The following is a 19828-nucleotide window of genomic DNA, read 5'->3' on the forward strand; positions in this document are numbered from 1 at the left end:
TATACTAGGACTACATCTCACCGCTATTTTCCTGAGTCATGAAACAAGTATAGCTTAGAGATTATAAAATCTTATCAACATTTCTTGGAGAAATAAAACTTTCCTAGGTTGGGAAACAGCCTTAAACCAAATCCAATTCTTGGGGCAGTAACAATATAGCAAAATTTCCAATATAATCAACAATTCTATTTCTTGGAAACAGGACTGTTTTCTTACCTAATCTCAGGTATTTTTCCTCTTACCATTTCCACTTTCATATTTATCACCTTGACTGCTACTACTACTTCTGAGAATTAATTACTAAGCTACTGACATGTATATAATCCCATTTGTCTTCTCAGCAGCCTTTGATCTACAGACTTGCCCCACCGGTGTGGCTCAGTGGTTGAGCGTCGACCCATTAACCAGGAGGTCACCGTTCCATTCCCGGTCAGGGCACATGCCCAATTGTAGACTTGATCGACTCTGCAACCTAGGTATGTGCCCTGACCAGGAATAAAAAACACAGCCTTTTTGGTGTACAGGACAATGCTCTAACTAAGCCACCCCAGCTGGGCATTAATCTTTTTTTTTTTTTTTTACCATTTTTAAATTTTATTTTTCAATTACAGTTTACATTCACTATTACTTTGTATTAAGTTCAGGTGTACTCTAATCGTTACTTTTAAACTGAATATTTAAAAGATAAAAATTAATTATATTCAAATGCTTTTCTAGAAAAGTAAAGCTATTATAATTATTCCTCTCCAGATTCTGAATCACAAGCCTAAAGATTAAAAACACTTACGCATGCGGGCAGATATATTTGATATGTGATCTTCTGATACGTGCAAAGGCTTCTTCCCATCCATGCCTGGTAGAGAAATTATTTGAACAATGCCATTAGATACTGTTTTTGTTAATGCCCTAATAAACTAGTATCAGAACAGTATTATTAAAAAGTTTGTGAAAATAAATGTTAACCCCTTAAAATATCTTAAAAGTGTGGGCCATCGATGCTATTAAAATACCAGCACCAACCTAGAAACAACCCAAAGACTATTGTTTCAACTTTATCTATGGATAAAGGTAATTTCTTGTGATTTTTGAAAAGAATTGTTTTCTTTTATGTATTTCCACAGGTCTTTAGAATTTATAAAACATATATTTTATCTCTTTATAACTTCATAATGTGCCTAACAAGTTAGGCAAGACATAATTCACATTTTACATTTTTAAAAAAGCCTCATAGGAGTAAAGTAAATCAGTTGTCTGGTATCTCTCTATGGTTACTACACTATTAAAAATAAACTTAACTAGCTTTGCAAATAGTATACTTGGATTTTAATGTACAAAAGCAGCAATATTATGCAGCAATGATAAATACCTGGTTTATGAACTGCCACTACCAGATTCTGGGTCCAGACCAGAAATTTACCACACTCTGTGCCACTCAGAGACCTTTTCAACATGGTACTCCAAGCATTTAAAATACAAAACCTATCTACTACCCCTGCAAAAGATAACAGTATAGCACATTATAAAATGTGCCATCCTGGTCATTGTCAATACTAATTTTATGTATGCTGTTTCAATTTCTCTCTTTTGTTTTTGTTTATTGTGTTTTCTATTTCAGGCTTTGTGCCAATAACTGGGGGAAACTAAATAAGCCCTAAACATCATTTTATTATTTTAGCTCATTACAGCTTTGAGAATGTGTAGTCACTAAAGATAACACTTATAAAACACCATTTCCCACCTATTAGAGTCCAAACTGGAATAGTTGCAATTATGTACCTCAAAGCATTACTCAATATAATAAAAGCTTGATTTAACGAGGCTGACATCCTCACACATTTATATTTTATAAAGTAAAGCCACTTTAAAAGTTTATTAGGAAGTAAAGACAAGTTAATGGTGACTACAGAAACAGAATAAAATAAAATTTTAAATTTTGTATGTTAATTTTAGAATTTCTTAAAACAGTAAAATCTCAGCTATTTTTCCACACCAAAGGGTTCTTAAGGCTGACTTTTTAAATACTCATGCCATTATGTAGCTCTCATATGTATATATGCATACATTTGGCTAAAAATAAAAAAGCTAGAGTCCAGTGTGGTAAAGTATAAGAGCTTTAGGATATAGACTCTACAGTTCAAAGATCTGGTTTATTCACTAACTAGAGGCCCAGTGCATGAAATTTCTGCACAGGTAGGGTCCCTAGTGCCTGTCAGCTGCAGGCTGGCTGCCAGCCGGGGCCTCCCTTCATTCCGCACCGCCCCCTGGTGGTAAGCACACATCATAGAGAGCAATTGAACTCCTGGTCAGTTGAACTCCTGAGGGGACACTTTACCTATTAGGTTTTTATATACATACACTAGAGACCCGGTGCACGAATTCATGCACAGGTGGGGTCCCTCGGCCTAGCCAGCAATCTGGGCTGATCGGCACGTCTTGCCCAGTCCTAATCGGGGCCACGGGAGGTTGGCTGGCCGGCCAGGGAGAGCGGCTGGGAGAGGTTGGCTGGCCACGAGAGGTTGGCTGTGGGAGCACACTGACCACCAGGGGGCAGCTCCTGCGTTAAGCGTCTGCCCCCCCCTGGTGGTCAGTGTACACCTTAGCGACTGGTCGACCGGTCATTCAGGTAACGGTCGCTTAGGCTTTTATATATATAGGTAGATTCCTGTATGAGGTGATGCTGTTAATGAGTTTCTTTTCAATTATGCAACACAAATATGTAGTGAAGCAATATGTCACATTAAACCTTAACTATTTGTGATTCTACCCACTATTTGTGTCCAAAATTGGAATCTCACAATTATTGGTATGAATTACTCATCTCTATTTTGTGCTATACACATAGTCTTTGGCCAACACTAGACTAATGGAACACCTTCTCCTATTTCACCCATACCCCCAACAGCTGCCTGTGGCAACCACAATTCTGTTTTCTTAGATTCCACATGTGAGATAATGTAGTATTTGTCTTTCCTGTCTGACTTAAGTTCCACCCATGTTGTTCCAAATGGCAGGGTTTCCTTCTCTTTACAGCAGAATAATATCCCATGTGTGTGTGCATTTCTTTATTCCTTCATCCACTGATGGACAATTAGGTGGTTTCCATGTCTTGGTAATCCTATATAATAAAGAGGTGATATGCAAATTAACCCTCACGCCCTCACAAGATGGCTGCCTATGACCAGGCCAGCAGAGGGGTGAGGAACGACCAAACAACTGAACAGCAGGCTGCATGGGGCGACCAGGCTGGCGGGGGGGCCATGAGGGGTGACCAGGCCGGCAGAGGGGGCAGTTGGGGGCGACCAGGCCAGCAGAGGGGGACAGTTGGGGGAGACCAGGCTAGCAGGGGAGGCAGTTGGGGGTGACCAGGCCGGCAGGGGGTGGGGGGTAGTTAGTGGTGATCAGGCCGGCACGCAGAGGCAGTGAGGGGCGACCAGGCAAGCAGGTGAACGATTAGGAGCCAGCGGTCCAGGATTGGAGAGGTGCAGGCTGGGCTTAGGGGACCCCCCCATGAATTTCATGCACCGGGCCTCTAGTCTATATATAAAAGCCTAAGCAACTGTTCAACCATTCGACTGGTAGCTATGACGCGCACACACCACCAGGCGGCAGGCGCTCAATGTACAGGCATGGAAACATAGAACAGACTGATGAATCTCAGAGGGAAGGGGGGATGAGGGAGGGCAGGAAGATATTAATCAAAGATCTTACATGCATACTAGAGGCCCGGTACACGGGTCTGTGCACCGGTGGGGTCCCTCGGCCTGGCCTGTGGGGATCAGGCTGAATCCATGCACTGGGCTTCCAACATCCCCCAAGGTGTCCTGGATTGTGAGAGGGCGCAGGCCAGTATGCAAGGGTTCCCCTTTTCCATATCCTTACCAACTCTTGTTGGTGGATTTGATTGGCATTCTGACAGGTGTGAGGTGCTATCTCATTGTGGTTTTAATTTGCAATTCTCTGATGATTACTGACATTGATCTTTTCATATGTCTATTGGCCATATGTATGCTCTCTTTGAAGAAATATCCATTCAGATCCTCTGCCCAATTTTTATTTGGATGGTTTTTTTTTTAGCATTGAGTTATAGGAGTTCTTTAGAAATTTTGGATATTAAACCCTTATCAGCTGTATCATTGGTGACTATCTTCTTCCATTCAGGAGGCTTTCTGTTTTGTTGATCGTTTGCTGTGTAAAACCTTTTTAGTTTGATATAGTCCCATTTTTTAAAAATTTCTTGTTTCCCTTGCCCTAAGTCAGTGGTTGGCAAACTCATTCGTTAACAGAGCCAAATATCAACAGTACAACGATTGAAATTTCTTTTGAGAGCCAAATTTTTTAAACTTAAACTTCTTCTAACGCCACTTCTTCAAAATAGACTCGCCCAGGCCGTGGTATTTTGTGGAAGAGCCACACTCAAGGGGCCAAAGAGCTGCATGTGGCTCGTGAGCCGCAGTTTGCCGACCACAGCCCTAGGTGATATATAAAAAACAATTATTTCTGCCCTAGCCAGTTTGGCTCAGTGGATAGAGCGTCGGCCTGTGGACTGAAGGGTCCCAGGTTCGATTCCAGCCACGGGCACATGCCTGGGTTGTGGGATCGATCCCCAGTAAGGGGCGTGCAGGAGGCAGCCAATCAATGATTCCCTCTCATCATTGATGTTTCTATCTCTCCCTCTTCCTTCCTCTCTGAAATATATATATATATATATATATATAAACAAACAATATTTCTAAGAGAAATGTCTGAGATTTTACTGCCTGTTTTCTTCTAGTTTTATGGTATCAAGTCTTACATTTAAGTCTTTAATCCATTTTGAGTTTACTCTTGTATAATAAACTCAACATGGATATCAAAATCTAGTGTAAAAAGGTGGACTAGTGTTTTTTTCCCCCTCATGTTTCTGTCCAATTTTCCCAACACCATTTACTGAATAGACTGTCTTTACCCCCTTGTATATTCTTGCCTCATTTGTCAAATATTAATTGCCCATATAGGCATGGGTTTATTTCTGGGCTCTCTATTCTGATCCATTGATCTATATGTCTGTTTTTATGCCAGTATCATGCTGTTTTGATTATGATAGCCTCATAATATAGTTTCATATCAGGTAGTGTGATACCTCCAACTTTGTTTTTTCTCAAGAATGCAGTGGCTATTCGAGGTCTTTTGTGGTTCCATATAAATGTTTGGATTATTTGTTCTAGTTCTGTGAAATACGCCAATTATATTTTGATAGGAACTGCATTACATCTATAAATTGCTTTGGGTCATCTGGATATTTTAACAATGTTAATTCTTCCTATCCATGAGCAAGAGCATAGTATATGCTTTCATTTATTTGTATCTTCTTCAGTTGCTTTTTTCAGTGTCTTATAAATTTCTGAGTATAGGTCTTTTACCTCCTTGGTTAAATTTATTCCTAAGTTGTTTTTTTTAAATCCTCACTTGAGGATTTTTTTTTTATTGATTTGAGAGAGAGAGGAAGGGAGAGGGAGAGGAAGAGAAACATCAATGTGCAAGAGAAACATCACTCGGCTGCCTCCCCTAAGCACCCTAACTTGGGATCAAACCCACAACCAAACTATTTGTCCTAACCTGCAATTGAACTCACAACCTTTTTGGTGTTTGGATGACGCTCAACTAACTGAGCCACCAGGCTGGACTTTTTTTATTTTTTGATATAATTGTAAATGGGATTATTTTCTCAGTTTGCCTAATAGTCCATTATTGGTTTATAAAAATATAACAGATTTCTGAATATTTATTTTGTATCCTGCTAATTTACTGAGTTTATCAGATCTAGTAGGTTTTTTGTGGTATCTTTATGGTTCTCTATATATAGTATTGTCATCTGCAAATAATGAGTTTTACTTCTATTCCAATTTGAGTGCCTTTTATTTCTTCTTCTTGTCTGATTATTTTGGCCAGGACTTCCAGTACTATGTTGATTAAGAGTGGTGAAAGCAGACCTCCCAGTCTTGTTCCCAATCTTAAGGGAAATGCTTTTAGTTTGTCCCCTTTGAGTATGATATTAGCTGTGGGTTCATCATATATGGCCTGTATTATGTGGAGGTATATTCTCTCTATTCCCACTATGCTGAGTTTTTATCATAAATAGGTTTTGGGCTTTGTCAAATGTTTTTCTGCATCTACTAACATGATCATGTGGTTTATATCCTTCATTTTGTATTATGTTAATTGGTTTGCAGATATTGTACCAACCTTACACCCCAATAATAAATCTTATTTGATCATGGTGTATGATATTTTTAATATATTGCTGGAATAGGTTTGCCAATAGTTTGCTGAGGATTTTTGCATCTATGTTTATCAGGGATATAGGCCTATAATATTTTTCTTTGTAGTATTTTTATCTGGTTGTGAAATTAGGATAATGCTGGCCTTATAAAGTATGCTTGGGAGTCTTCCCACCTCCTGAATTTTTTGCAATAATTTGAGAAAGATAGGTGTCAGTTCTTGGAATGTTTGGTAAAATTCACCTGTGAAGCCTTCTGGTCCAGGACTTTCATTTGTTGGGAATTTTTTCTTTTTATTACTGCTTTGATTTCATTAGTTGTAATCAGTGTGTTCAGATTTTCTTGATTGTTTTAGAAGATTGTATGTTTCTAGGTGTTTATCCATTTCTTCCAGATTGTCCGATTTGTTCGCATATAGTTGTTTGTAACATTTTCTTATAATTCTTTGTATTTCTGTGTTGTCAGTTATTAGTTCATTTTTTTTTAGTTAAAAAGAAGTATCTCAAACCAACAATTTAAAATTTACAACTTAAGGAAATAGAAAAAAAAACAAAAACTAAATCCAAAGCCAGCAGAAGGAAGGAAATACTTTAAAATTAGGGCTGAGATAATACGAAATAGAGAATAGAAAAACAATGGAGAAAATGAATGCAACCAAAAATTGGTTCTTCAAAAATATCAACAAAATTGACAAACTTTTAATTAGATGGACAAAATAATGAGAAGACTCAAGTTATTAAAATCATTAATAACAGTGAGTACGTTTTTACTGGTTCAACAGAAATAAAAATGATTATAAGAGTATTATGAACAATTGTGTGCCAAAGAACTGGATAACCTAGATAAAATGGATAAAATATTATAAACACAAAACCTACTGAGACTAAATCATGAAAAAGTATAAAATCTGAAGACCTATAACCATTAAGGAAATTGAATCAGTAATCAAAACTCTCCCCCAAAAGAAAAGGGACCTGATGGCTTCACTTGTGAATTCTACCAAACATTTAAAGAATACCAATCCTTCTGAAACTCTTCCAAAAAAGTTTGAGAGGAAGGAACACTATCTAACTCATTCTTTGAGGCCAGCATTACTCTTGTACTAGAGCCAGACAAAGACATTACAAGGAAAGAAAATTACAGACCTTAAAAATGTGTGTCAGGGGAGAAAATTGTGCAAATAATACAGAAAGAAGGAGACGTGAGAAACCACAAGGCCACAAAAGGCAGTGAGAATACCTTTGTGTAGTTGGTTGAACAATAACCCCAAAATTCATATTCACCAGGAACCTCAGAATACGACCTTATTCGGAAACAGGCTGTTCACACAGGTAATTTGGTTAATATGAGATCATAGTGAGGTAGGGTGGGTTCTAAATCTAGTAAACAGTGTCCTTATCAAGAACAGAGAACACTTATAAACAGCATTTGAAAAGCTGATGTAAAGAGAGAGGCGGAAATTAGAAATACGTTGCTACAAGCCAAGGAATGCCAGGAGCCATCACAAACAACAAGGCAAAGGATTCTTCCTTAGAGCTCTCGGAGGGAATGTATACAGTCCTTCTGATACTTTGATTTTGGACTTCTAGCCTCTTGAACTACCGGAATACATTCCTATTGTTTTTAAGCCATCTATTTTGTAGTTATTTGTTATGGCCCCAGGCAGTGGCTGACTTTGCATCTCCCAGGAGGCCCCAGAGCCAGTGCACCTGATGGACAGCTTCAGACCATACCAGATTACAACCCTCCATATCCACAAGTGACGCCTCAAGGGGTAGACTCAATGAGCATCAAAGCCCCACTGAAGTAAGTCCTGCTCTATAGTGGTGTCTCCTACACAGCGGCTCTTCCCCTGTAGATGCAGCTGGTTCTCACAGCAATTGGCCTGGAGGTCAAGTCCTCCCAGTGACACTAACAGCAATCAAGGCTCAACTACAACAAGACTGTGCACACAGCCTACACAGGGGCGCACCTAAAGTGTCCAGGTTCAGGGGACTAGGAAGGCTGAACCACTGGGCCCTACAGGACACCTGCTACACGAGGCCACTCTACCAATTCCAGGAGATATAGCAGCTCTACCTAATACATAAACAAACACAGGGAAGCAGTCAAAATACGGAGACGAAGAAACATGTCACAAATGAAACAAGTGAAGAAATCTCCAGAAAAAGAATTAAATGAAATGGAAGCAAGCAAACTACAGTGGAACTTCGTTTCTCAAACTTAATTCATTCCAGAAGTCTGTTCAAAAACCGAATCATTTTTTCCGATTAGAAACAATGTAAATTGAATTAATCTGTTCCAGACCCCCAAATAATTCTGTTTTAACCTTTCTTATAGTACATGTCTAATGTACTGTCTAATCTATAAACACTTTAAAAACAAAAAGGACATGAAAATTTAACAAAAAGGAAAGAAAATATACAATAAAAAATGAAAATTTAATAATAATTAATAACAACAAAAGCAGAAAAACACGAAAATATTCACAGTACAATATCCAGAGATTTTAACAGTGGTAAACTGATGCATACTCGCACATTCACTTCTTTGTTGCCTGAGAGACTTGCGACTGATCAGTTATCAGCATGAAAGGGTTGTCAGGTTGAGAAGCAAGTTGCTCAAGATGGGAGACATTTGAGAATCGAGGTTTGACTACTGGATATAGATTTCAAAACAAAGGTTATAAGGTTGCTCAAGGATCTTAATGAGAGCTTCAAGAGACTCAATGAGAGCTTCAAGGGACTTAGTGAGAATGTCAAAGACATGAAAAAGGACCAGTCAGAAATTAAGCATACACTAACTGAAATGAAGAATAATTTACAGATTCAACAGTAGAGGATTTCAAGAATCAAATCAATGATTTGGGATATGAGGAAGCAAAAAACACCCAATCAGAAGAGCAAAAAGAATCCAAAAATATGAAGATAATGTAAAGAGCCTTTGGGACAACTTCAAGGGTACCAACATTTGAGAGAGAGCAAGATACTGAAAATCTATTTGAATAAATAATGACAGAAACTTCTACCTCGCAAAAGAAATAGACTTCCAAGTCCAGGAAGCGCGGAGTCCCAAACCAGAGGAACCCAAAGAGGCCCACACCAAGACACATCATAGTTGAAATGCCAAGGGTTAAAGACAAAGAGAGAATCTTAAAAGCATCAAGAGAAAAGCAGTTGGTTACCTACAAGGAAGTACCCATACGACTGTTAGCTGATTTCTCAACAGAAACTTTGCAGGGCGGAAGGGAGTGGCAAGAAATATTCAAAGTGATGGATAGCAAGGACCTACAACCAAGATTACTCATTTAGAATTGAAGGTCAGATAAAGAGCTTCACAGACAAGAAAAAGTTAAGGAAGTTCATCACCAGTATTACATGAAATGTTGAAGGGTATTCTTTAAGAAGAGGAAAATGAAAAAAAATATCAAAAATATAAACAATAAATACATATCTATCAACAATCAAAATAAACAAGGAATCTAATGCACAAAATAAACTGATAAATAAATCAGAACCAGAGACATAGAAACATGAAACAGACTGATGAATCTCCGAGGGAAGGCTGGGAGGGGGTGGGAAGAGATTAACCAAAGATCTTATATGCTTACTAGAGGCACGGTGCACGAAATTCATGCATGGCTACAGTCCCTAAGCCTGGCTGGCGATCAGGGTTGATCTGTGGGGCGACCGGCGGGGCAATCACCTTGGCCGGCCTGGCACTGCCTGCTCACCACCCCCCTCCGCCCCCTCCACCACTGCAGCTGGTTGCCTCCTTCTGCAGGAGGAGACCAGTGATGCGATTTTTAAAAAAATACTTTATTGATTTTTTTTACATAGAGGAAAGGAGAGGGATAGAGAGTTAGAAACATCGATGAGAGAGAAACATCTATCAGCTGCCTCCTGCACACCCCCTACTGGGGATGTGCCTGCAACCAAGGTATGTGCCCTTGACCGGAATCGAACCTGGGACCCTTCAGTCCGCAGGCCGATGCTCTATTCACTGAGCCAAACCGGTTAGGGCCCGGTGATGCCATTTGCAGGGGGGTGGGGGGACCCACTGGCACCTGCCTTGGCTGGCCTGGGGGCAGCTCCTGTGTTAAGTGTCTGCCCCCTGGTGGTCAGTGTGCATCCTAGCAACCGGTCATTCCACCGATCGTTCCACCGTTTGGTTGATTTGCATATTAGGCTTTTATTATATAGGAAGGAGGATATGCGTTACCTATGGACACAGACAATAGGGTAGTGAAGGTCTGGTGGAGCGGGAACCAGTTGGAGGGGACAATGGGGGGGAAAAGGGAGGACATCTGTAATCTCAACAATAAACATTTTCTTAAAAGTGAGAAAGAATAATACACACCAAAAAAAAGGTGACATATTTTCAAAAGACATTTTTAAAAAATTTCTCTACACCTCTTTTTAGTAAAATAAATGTCATTTTCATAGGACTACCTGGTTGCCAGAACACACCTGGTTGCTACAACCTTTTCTATTACTCCATACAAAGTATATGTCATGTTACCTCTACTTAATAAGCATAAAAGAATATTAGGCAGAGGGAAGGCAGGGGAGGGTGGGGGAAGGGGGGAGAGATAACCAAAGGACTTCTATGCACGCATATAAGCATAACCAATGGACACAGACACTAGGGGGGGTGATGGCATGAGCGGGGAGGGGGGGGGTAATGGAGGATAAGGTCACATAGGTAATACCTTTATCAATAAAGAAAAAAATTAAATTAAAATTAAAAAAACTATTAGGAATAACATTTAAAATTTAATCTAAAAATGAGAAAAAAATTATTTTAACCCAACACCTCTCTGTAAAGATTTAAAATTTTTAGCTACTTTATCAAAATTTACCTTCAGATTTTTGCGAATTCTACAATATTGTAACAACTTTACACCCAAGTTTCACTGATTTAAGTTAAAAACAAAATCTTTCAATGTAGAAAAAGCCTAAGTGAAAGATAAATCATTTATCTAAAGTTAGCACAACAAAACTGGTTTGATAAGCCTCCAAATAAATCTTTAAGTTGCCTCCCTTGCCCTTCACCTGATTTTTTTCTCTTAAGGGAACATCTAACTTCTCATTCAGAATGCTGTAGACTGCACATTGCTATTGTCTCTCTTATCAAAACCAACCAGTTCTTCTGAACCTGCCCTGAAATTTTAACCCTCTGGAAAGCTCAAACATTCCATCCTTCTCTGCTACCCAATACCCATAGCAACTCAAGGAGGAGTTTGCAATTTAAGTATGTTCCAAAAACAAGAGTTGAAAAATGACAAATTCAAGATGATGAGGGGAAATTCTGGAGGGTTTTCAAAAATGAAAAGATTGTGTCTTCTTACTGGACTGTAAGAAATACAGTACTACTAGCCATCTTCTTTTATACAATCTTAGAGTTCATAAATATGAAACCTTTGATCGCTCAGGTAGATTGCATAACCCCACTTTATTACTGTTGCTAAAATAATGGTACCTACCCTGTATCTCCCAATCCATGAAGGAAAATCACCTGGAGGAAAAGAGGAAAAATGAATAAGCAATGCCTAGGTAAATCCACACGTCACTGTTACACACTGCAACTCTGGTTAAGGTAGAAGCCAGAATTACAGAACACCTTCAGCAAGTTAATTCATCTCGACAGACATCTCTTCCACGGCAAAAATACTTGACTTCTCTCCTGGTGGTTCCTAAGGTGATTCATGTGGGGCTTCAGCACAGAGAGAGGTCCCACTTAGACATTTTTAAGTGCAAATGATCCCTTTCTAAGACAAAGTCTCTTTCAAGTCAAACCATGAAAGATCTCCTTTATACTGCAGAACTTTTCCATCACAAAAAAAGGAACTTCCGGAGGTAAAAACAAGTTTGAGCTCCTTAAGTAAAGTTTCCTAAAAAAAAACCCAGCACCTCTGATCTTATAAGACACGAAATCTCCGAACTTCTTTAATTTAGGATGAGAATGCAAGGGAAGAACATAAAGTCTTCCGCATCCACAAACAAGACAGAAACATGCCAAAAAGCCACCTCGAGTGAGAGCGCCTCTGCACTAACGCAGGTCATTCCAGGCTGGGGCCGGGCGGCCGGGGGTCCCGGGGATGGTCCCGGGGATGGTCCCGGGGTCCCGGGGTCCCGCGCGCCGCACTCGCTACGCAATGCGGAGGGCTCGGGCTCGGGGCTGGGGAAGGGGTGTCGCGGTCCGGGAAGGGGTGGCGGGCTGACCCCCGGGCCCGGGCCGCGAACCCAGTGCTCTCCCCACACAGCTGGGGCCCGGGACGTGCCGACCCTTCCACCTCACCCCGTCAGGGCGGAGCGTCCCCACGCACGGGTCGCCGACCCGCCGGCGAAGTCACCGGGGCAGAGGGGCGGTCGCCGACAGCGGGCCGAGCGGGACCCTCCGAGCTCCGGCCGCCGCCACTCACCGCAGCGGTGGCCTTCCGGGCGGCGGGAAGCGAGGCAGACATGTTATTGCCGCACATTCACCGGCTCCGCTCCACCGACCGAGCGCGCGTCGGAAGCGGAATATAAAGCCAGCGCCCGGGGAGCGGCCCAAGGGCGTGAGAACGGCGAGTCCCGCCCGCCCCACCGAGCGCGCGCTCAGGCGCGTGCGCGCCCCCGAGGCGCCGCGCCGCCCTCCGCCAGCTCTGCGCCCCCGGGTCCGAGGGACCTGTCGTCCCGCCCCTCCCCCGCCGCTCTCCCCGCCTCGGCGCGTCACAATGTCCTGCTTCTCTGCCCGCCCGATTGGCTGTGACGGAACCGGTGCCTGAACTGACCTTCTCATCCCCTCCTCCCCGCTGCACCTCCCTCCGCTCCCCGCGTCCACTGGCGCGGTGCGCCCGGCCCCCGGGCACTTCTCCCCGCGGGGCGCCCGGGACTCCGCGGGGAAGCCGCTCTCCGGCCCCGGCTGGGAGCGTGGTCCCTGGAGCCTGGCTTTGCCTTCCTCTCTTGGGGCGCTGTAGCGAACTGAAAAGAATGAGCCCCAAAGCCACCCCGACCCCACCGCAGATACTCCTTTGTTTCCTAAAGCCAGGGTGTACTCATTCGTACAAGTGAGATGGGTCCAACTTTTGCTTATTTCCACTGGGGGCTACACCCAGGTGCAGTTTTGAAGTTGACCGGCCGCCTCTTTTAAAAACAAGCTGAAGCCCAGGCCAGTGTGGCTCAGTGGGTTGAGCATTGGCCTGTGCACCCAAAGATGGCCAGTTTGACTCCGGGTCAGGGCACATTTCCAGGATGTGGGTTTGGTCTAGGTCCACAGGCAAGCAATCCGTCTCTCTCTCTCTCTCTCTCTCTCTCTCTCTCTCTCTCTCTCTCTCTCTCTCCTCCCTCCCGCCTCGCCTTTCCGCGCTCTAAAATCAATAAAAACATACTTTTTTTTTGCCCTAGCTGGTTTGGCTCAGTGGATAAAGCGTGGGCCTGCGGACTGAAGGGGCTTGGGTTCAATTCCAGCCAAGGGCACGTGCCCAGGTTGCAGGCTAGATCCCCCAGTGTGGTGTGTGAGGAGGCCACCAATCAATGATTAATCATTGACGTTTCTCCCTCTCCCTCTCTGAAATCAATAAAAATGTTTTTTTGTTTAAAAAAAGATAGCTACTCCTGTAAAAAATAAATAAATAAAAACATTTTTTTAATAATCTAACTGAAGCTGGAAAGGAAAACATTCAGTTGTCACTGGGAATGCACACTTAATGATCGGTGGGTAACGAGATAGTGCTGATTCAAGTGTGAGACCAGATGTCCCTTTTCTGCATGGGTATCTCAATGCATATCAAATACACGGTAGGCCAGGGTCTGAGACAGAAGCACCTAAAGGCAAATGCTTGTTAACGGAAGGACGAGGGCCCCTCCCTAGTTGCTAGTGGGAGTGGAATTCTTGCAATATCCCAAGAAAAATAATTTTCTGAGACTCGTGGGAGGACAAGTGATTTTTATTTCCCAGAAATCAAATCCCTGAGTTTCCAAAGTCCCATTTCCCTCATAGGAGATGTGTAGCTGGGGCTTCAGTGGAGCTAAAATCAGAGCCAGTGTCCAGAGTTTCCTTTCCACGTTGGAGCTGAGTCCAGTCCATCATCAGACGAGTTTAGCTTGTGTTTCCTGCTGCAATCCATTAGTCCAATGCGTGTGAGGTCCATATTGCCGTGGGCCATATGGGCAAATTCAAGGAATCTAAGAGTGAGTCAAGAGCACAAGAGCAGCAAGAGAGCCAAGTGCACAGAGAGAGCCAAGAGAGTGAACTCCTTGTTTAGGAGATGATGTCTTCCCAAGTTTTTGTGCACTTGCTGTGTGGCCACACTCATTCTGGCAAATGATCTTTGTTCCCAGGTGTGACTGACAGACAAGTACCTTCCCTATGTCACCCCAACTTTACTGGGCATGAGTCCATCTTCCCTTTGTTGGATCCCTTTCCCCAGTGTTTTGCAAGGACTAGGCCCATGGTTTCCCGAGGAGAGCAAAGTTGCAGCTTCCTGGTGAAGCTGCCCAAATGACAAGCCTATCATGCCTGGCCTTCCCTTCGCTCCTTTCCTGTTATCAATAACTTGCTAATTATAATGGTATCGCTCTGACCTTTAGGAGTTTACAATTCCCTAGAGAAACTTAAAGGATATATACAATCCTCAGGTAGTACAGTGTAAGATAGGAAAGGAAGCTGGTGAACATAAGAACAACAACGACAACACAAAGGCCACTTCACTTTAATTCACATGATAACCAGAGTGCTGGAGGATTGAGGGTGAGGGGAAGGGTGTCTCATTTGTGTCGTATTATTCTTGTCTTGGATTTGAGTGCTTGGATTTGAGAATTTTGTGGGCTCTCAGAGATTTTAAAGTTTATACTGATTTATTGACAATGATAATGTGGCTCACATTTCACATCCAAGTGTATATTTTGACTTTTAAGTATTTGGTTGTGTTGACCCTCAGAATGAATGGTGGATAATGAGATAGAGCTGATTTAAGCGTGGGACTAGATGTCCTTTTCTGCATATAGCACAGCTGTGATGTTCCCCAACTGTGATGTCTCACAACTGACCGACCTGTTTGCACCAAATAAAGTCTCTCTCCCCTCACTGCATCGCAAATTGGGGACTTCTGTAGGCATTGAATGTTGGTGATGACAGTCTTAGGTGACAGTTGTGATGTTAATAGAGAAAATAATACTATCTTTAGTTCTTACTATGAACACAGGACGTTCCAAATCACTAGAATGTGAATTTTTCTATAATGTAATATCAAGAGCCACCAATTGGTTCTATCAGTTAACTTCCATTAATGGGAAGTAGGACAGCTCAGGTTGATGTATTTCCGTCATCCTCCCATCTTTCCAAGTCCAAATACTACTATTCCTGCAAGGGTCATCTAAGTTCTACATTCTTTAAGCAACCTTAGTGTTTTAATTACAGTTGACCACTGAACAACACAGGTTTGCTCTGGTGGGTCTACTTATCACAGATTTTTTCCCCCCAATAAACATAGTATTGGCTCTCTGTGCTTCCAAGTTTAGCGTCTGGGGATTCAACTAGCTAGGGATGGAAAATACTGTTCAGGAAACTACATATGAGGCGGCCTGGCCTTATGCATTGATCTACACCATCTTATATAAAGAACTTGAGGATTGGAATTTTGGTATCCGCAGGGGTTCTGGAACTAATCCCCTTGGATACTGATGGATGAGAGATTCTGTTAAATTTGGGGAGAGTCAATTGTTATGTGTGGATTTTCTACTGTGGGGGAGGGGGATGCCCCCAACCTCTGTGTTGTTCAAGGGTCAACTATAATTTCTTTCTTTCTTTCCCAGGTAAGAGAATGAAATAAATATAATAATTGAAAAAATACAAAATTACCATTATTTTCAGATGATTATACAAAGGGAAAGTTTAATAAAAGTAATTTTAAAATTACTAACAAGAAAATTCAGAAATATAGCCAATTACTAAATCAATATAGAAAAAAAGAATGTTTTTTTCTAGCTACAAACAAAGTCTGGTGAGACTATCTAACGGAAGAAAAAAATATTCACAGTAGAAATTTTTAAATATACATTTTGACAAAACTTAAGAATGTACCAGACATATATAAGGAAAAGTATGAAGCTGCCAAGATACAGAAAAGACAAGTAATTGGATAGGAAGATGCAATATTATAAGGTTATCAGTTTCCTCAGAACTAATTGACCAATACAATTTTCTCCCAATTAAAACCTCAATAACTTATACTTTAATAAAAATTGTTCTGAATATCCTAATAAGATTTTTTTAATTTTATAAAATAACTCTAGCCCTAGCTGGTTTGGCTCAGTGGATAGAGTATGGGCTTGCGGACTGAAAGGTCCTGGGCACATGCCCGGGTGGTGGGCTCGATACCCAGAAGCGGGCGTGCCGGAAGGAGGCAGCCGATCAATGATTCTCTCTCATCATAGATGTTTCTATCTCTCTCTTCCTCTCTGAAATAAATAAAAATATATTTTAAAAATAAAATAATTCTAAACTTCATAAACATGGGAGAATTAGAAGCTAAAAACCCTTTTCTTTTGTCTTGTCATTTCTCTGTAAATGTATTTCCCTTTGTTGAAATGGTACATAAGTGTCCATGTCTGACTGGCTTTTCATGTCATTTCTGTGAGGGCTCTTTGGCCCCTTGAGTGTGGCTCTTCCACAAAATACCACGGCCTGGGCGAGTCTATTTTGAAGAAGTGGCGTTAGAAGTTTAAGTTTAAAAAATTTGGCTCTCAAAAGAAATTTCAATCGTTGTACTGTTGATATTTGGCTCTGTTGACTAATGAGTTTGCCGACCACTGAGTTAGACAGGCATGAGCAGCGCAAAGATGATGGTCCAGGTACAGAGGTCACCAGAGTGGAAAGACCTGAGTGCCTAGCAAGGGGCAGAAACGGGAAGACAAAGACCTTGAGCCCAGGGTAACCTTTCCTCCCCTAGCATATCACTGGTCATCAGTTTAAACCCTCTGACCTTTTCCTCCCTAAAGATAACATCTAGGCCTCAGTTGTTTTTCAGCTCTTAGCCCAAAAAAGGAGCAAAACCAGACAAGTGACGCAGTGGCTGATTCAGGACCAAGCGCATGGACTAAGGACCCCCTGCCCTGGCACTGACCCATCGGTGGAGACCACGGCCCTGAAAGAGCACACGTGGAAAGCTGGTGAATATTCTATTGAGACCCTTTCCTGAAACCTCCCCTAAAATTTCTACCTGCAAGAGAGAGATGAATACCCTGAACACAGATACCCACCCAGAGAGTGCTCTCCCTAAGGAGAGGACCCCCGTTCCATTCCCTTCCCCCTTCTTCCCTCTAAGGGACCCCAGGAGACTTGCAACCAGGGGAGCCATGATGAGCAGCGGCAGCTCATCTCGGGCTAACCCCAGGACCTGTCTCCAAGGCCCCCTTTTCTCTAACTGCCCAGCGAGCAAAGAAGCCCAGCCGAGGCTCTCCTGTTGTTACTTCTAAGTCCTTCCTTGGATCACTGTCCTGAGTGTGTTTTTGCTGTGGCCAATAAATTCTTGCTTGCTTTGCTGCACTTTGTCTCTTCCCCTCCCTCCCCCCATTAATTTTATTTTTTTTAGAGAGACTGGAAGGAAGAGAGAGAGAAAAACATCGATGTGAGAGAGACGCATGTGGCCAGTCAAGGGCACTTTGTCTCTTGATAGAAATCTTTCCTTTAAGAAGATAAGAACCTAGGTCTCATCATCTCACCAGTATCAGGCCCATGACATTGGACAGAACAAAACAAGGTTAAATTGCATACACTGCTAAAGGGAGTACAAAACTGAATGACTGTGAAAGAACAATTAGGGAAGATCCAGTAAAGTTGCAGGTCTGTGTAGCTACGACCCAACAACTCTACTCTGGGGGTCTACTTTGGAAACCCTCCCATATGTGTGCACAGAGAAACATATAGGTATATTAACAGCAGCGCTCTTTGTAAAGTGAAAAACCCAGAGCAACCTAAACATTCATCCACAGGAAAATGGATAAATTCACTGTGTCACAGTCATATGAGTTATTATTATACAAAGGTGAATATGTATAAACAAATTATAAAAACACCTTTACAAGAAGTTTAAAAACATTAGTAATATTTTATCTCTTTCTGCAGTTTTATTTAGGTATGTGGCATACAATGAACTGCACATAAAGTATACAATTTGATAAGTTTTGTCTTACTATATACTCCTAAAACTATCACCACAGTCAAAATAATGAACATCACACACAAAAGTTTTCTTGGGCTCCTTTGTTATTTATCCTTGCTTCTTTCCTCTGTGGGGAAGAGACACATCCTAAGGAAACCTCTGATTATTTTGTCATAATAGATTCATTTGTGTTTTCTAGCAGTTCTTTCATTCAGCATCATTGTTTAGAGACTCATCCATATTGTTGTATCAGTTGTTCACTTATTATTGCCAGGTAGCATTCCATTATGTATATTTTGTAGACCTGTTTACCTGCTCCTGGACTTTGTAGTTATTTCCATTTTGGGAATATTATGAAGAAAGCTACTATAGTGAAAGCTAGTATATCTGATCAGATCTTTTGTCTATGTTTTAACTGGGCTGTCATTATTATTGAGTTATAAAAATTTTATATTTATTCTACATATGAGTGCTTTGTCAAGTACATATTTTTTATATTTTTTAAAAAATATATTTTATTGGTTTTTTACTAATGAATGAATAAACAAAATGTGGCATATCTATATAATGGAATATAACTGAGAAATGAAAAGAAATGATACATGCTGTAACATTGAAAACATTGTGTTAAGTGAAGAAGCCACACATTGCATAACACCATTTATGTAAAATGACCAGAATAGATAAGTCCATAGAGACAAAAAGCAAATGGATGGTTCGTTAGGGCCTGGGGGTGAGGGAATTTAGGAAGAAAGGGAGAGCAACTACCAATGGATACAGAGTTTCCTTTGTGGGTGATCTAAATTTTCAAAAATTGGCGGGTGATGATGGTTGCACAACTGTCCGAATATACTACAAAACATTTAAATGTACATCAAGAAATATGGTAACTGTGTGGTATGTAAATTGTATTTTCAAAAATCAATTGTCTTTAAATTTATGAGTCTACTTTTAAATTCTCTATGATGTTCCACTGATCTGTGCCTATTCTAATACCATAATGTCTGGGTTACTGTAGCTTTACAATAAGCTTGAAATCAAGTAGTGTTAATCCCCCTACCTTGCTTTTCTATTTCAAAGTTGTTTTGGCTATTCTGTGTGCTTTATATTTCCATATTCATTTTAGAATTGACTTGTCTATTTCTCCAAAAAAGCCTCTTGTGATTTTCATTGAGATTCTCTTTAATCTACAGACCAACGTGAAGAAAACTAACAAATGAGTCTTCTGATCCATGAACCAATATATCTCTCCATTTATTTAAGTAATCTTGTACTTCTGTCAGCAATGCTCTATACTTTTCAGTGTATAGGCCTGCCTATCTTTTGTCAAAGTTATCCCTAGAAAATCCATATCTTATGCTATTGTTAATGGTATATTACATTTCAATTGGACTATGTATTGCTAGATATATAAATATGTATAAGT

At 41.1% G+C, this 19828-nt stretch overlaps 1 protein-coding gene and 1 long non-coding RNA gene across 7 annotated transcripts in view; one reads left to right on the forward strand and one right to left on the reverse strand.

Annotated features, from left to right (window-relative positions):
• LOC307113872 (transcription elongation factor A protein 1) overlaps positions 1-13196 on the reverse strand; it is a 63953-nt gene extending 50757 nt beyond the window's left edge. The window contains exons 1-3 of one of the 3 annotated variants that reach the window (XM_079795859.1): positions 12682-13196; positions 11743-11774; positions 788-853 (exon numbers count right to left, since the gene is read on the reverse strand). In XM_079795859.1, coding sequence (XP_079651985.1) covers positions 788-853; positions 11743-11774; positions 12682-12738 — 155 coding nt within the window. In that variant the 5' untranslated portion in view covers positions 12739-13196. Of the gene's footprint in view, positions 1-787; positions 854-11742; positions 11775-12557; positions 12654-12681 lie in introns of those variants that run through there. The other 2 variants (XM_079795857.1, XM_079795858.1) reach the window with 2 other exon arrangements.
• The window catches only part of LOC307113874, a 35339-nt gene extending 17610 nt beyond the window's left edge, over positions 1-17729 (forward strand). For all 4 annotated transcript variants that reach the window (XR_013814909.1, XR_013814910.1, XR_013814911.1 and 1 more), the window contains one exon: positions 17258-17729. This is a non-coding gene — a long non-coding RNA (uncharacterized lncRNA). The remainder of the gene's footprint in view (positions 1-17257) is intronic.
• The last annotated feature ends 2099 nt before the right edge of the window (positions 17730-19828 follow it).

Source organism: Cnephaeus nilssonii, assembly GCF_951640355.1.
Source record: "Cnephaeus nilssonii genome assembly, chromosome: 18".
In the NCBI taxonomy this organism is placed as follows: Eukaryota; Metazoa; Chordata; class Mammalia; order Chiroptera; family Vespertilionidae; genus Cnephaeus; species Cnephaeus nilssonii.